The sequence below is a fragment of the Equus asinus genome, chromosome 17 (genome assembly GCF_041296235.1).
Source record: "Equus asinus isolate D_3611 breed Donkey chromosome 17, EquAss-T2T_v2, whole genome shotgun sequence".
NCBI classification, from domain to species: domain Eukaryota; kingdom Metazoa; phylum Chordata; class Mammalia; order Perissodactyla; family Equidae; genus Equus; species Equus asinus.
The window spans coordinates 32047578-32049292 of NC_091806.1; the positions used below are offsets into that span (position 1 = coordinate 32047578).

The following is a 1715-nucleotide window of genomic DNA, read 5'->3' on the forward strand; positions in this document are numbered from 1 at the left end:
TAACTATAGTCATCATGTTGTGCATTACATCCCTAGAACTTATTTACCGTATAACTAGAAATTTTTTTGATCACCTTATGAAATCTTGAGCTAATTGCTTCACTTCTTTGACCCTCATATTCTTCTCTCAAAAATGGGATGAACAATATGCCCTTCCAAGTATGTCTGAAAGATCAAATGAAATAAAGTTTATAAAAAAAATGTAAAGTGCTTTACAAATCTAAAAGACTATTATCATTACTGAAAATAGCAAATGAAACCATGCTCACCTTCATTCATCTTCAATGAGACTTTATTTTTTTTTTTATTTCAGTGGGCAGCCTAGGATTCATGGCAGAGAATGGCACTGTGACGACAGATTTCATTCTGATGGGGTTCCAGCTGCGAGCAGAGCTGCAGATGGGTCTCTTCTTTGTGTTTCTGATCGTTTATCTCATCACCATGGTGGGCAACCTGGGCATGATCGTGCTGATTCAGTGTGACCTTCACCTCCAGACTCCCATGTATTTCTTCCTCAGCCACCTTTCCCTCCTGGACATTTGTTACTCCTCTGTTATTGTCCCTCAGTTGCTTGAGAGTTTGGGTACTGATAAGATGGTCATCTCCTATGAGCGCTGTGCCACCCAGTTTTTCTTTTTCACATTCTGTGCTAGTACTGAGTGTTTCCTTTTGGCTGTGATGGCCTATGACCGCTATGTGGCCGTGTGTAACCCTCTCCTGTATGCCACTACCATGACACCACAGACTCGCCTGGGCTTAGTGTCTGGGGCATATGCTGGTGCCATGGTCAATTCTGTGATCCGCACTGGGTGTACCTTCTCGATTTCCTTCTGTAAGTCCAATCACTTGGACTTCTTCTTTTGTGACCTCCCACCTCTGCTGAAGCTTGCCTGTAGTGAGACCAGGCCACGGGAACGAGTAATCTACCTCTTAGCTTTCTTGGTCATTACAACCAGCATTTCAGTGATTCTAATATCATACCTGTTCATCATCCAGGCAATTCTGAAGATTCATTCGGCAGGTAGCAAAGCCAAGACTTTCTCCACCTGTGCTTCCCACATGACTGCAGTGGCTCTTTTCTTTGGAACACTTATATTCATATACTTGAAAGGTAATATGGGCAAATCACTCATGGAGGACAAGATTGTGTCAGTATTTTACACTGTGGTCATCCCTATGCTGAACCCAATGATCTACAGCCTGAGAAACAAGGAAGTGAAAGAGGCTCTGAAGAAAGTTCTCAACAGGATGAGGGTTTCCCAAGTAGAGTAAGACTGGAGTTCCATCAATTCAGAAGTTCCTGCAAATCATCCTTTGGGTTTTTGGCTTGTTCCCTTAACACAAGACCAGATCTCATAATTACAAAAACATATTGAGGCAAAAAAATTTATATTGGGGTTCCAGCAATTTCTTTATTAACCCTATCACTATGAGCCAGAAATTCTCTTCCTCAGTTTTCACATTAGTAAAAATTTCTGTCTTGCTAAGATTAAGAGAGATGGAAGGCCAAAGGGCTTTATCAATGGTAACATGCTGTAAGATGTAAATTTATTTTTCTTACCTGTCCTGAATATTGTTGGGTGTTGTCTCACTTGAATTTTTTTTCTACTAAGCTAATTTTCGCACCTTGAATAATTACAAAACAATAGCGTATTATTTACATACTAAGGGCAGTCACATTCTTTGGTTGTGAGTAGTGGGGTGGAAATCAGCCT

The 1715-nt window shown here is 40.8% G+C and overlaps 1 protein-coding gene across 1 annotated transcript; it reads left to right on the forward strand.

Moving 5' to 3' along the window:
* The first annotated feature begins 330 nt into the window (after window positions 1-330).
* LOC106822538 (olfactory receptor 9I1-like) lies at window positions 331-1272 on the forward strand. The gene has a single exon (XM_014827785.3). It carries the CDS (start codon window positions 331-333, stop codon window positions 1270-1272), a length of 942 nt encoding a protein of 313 aa, XP_014683271.2.
* The last annotated feature ends 443 nt before the right edge of the window (window positions 1273-1715 follow it).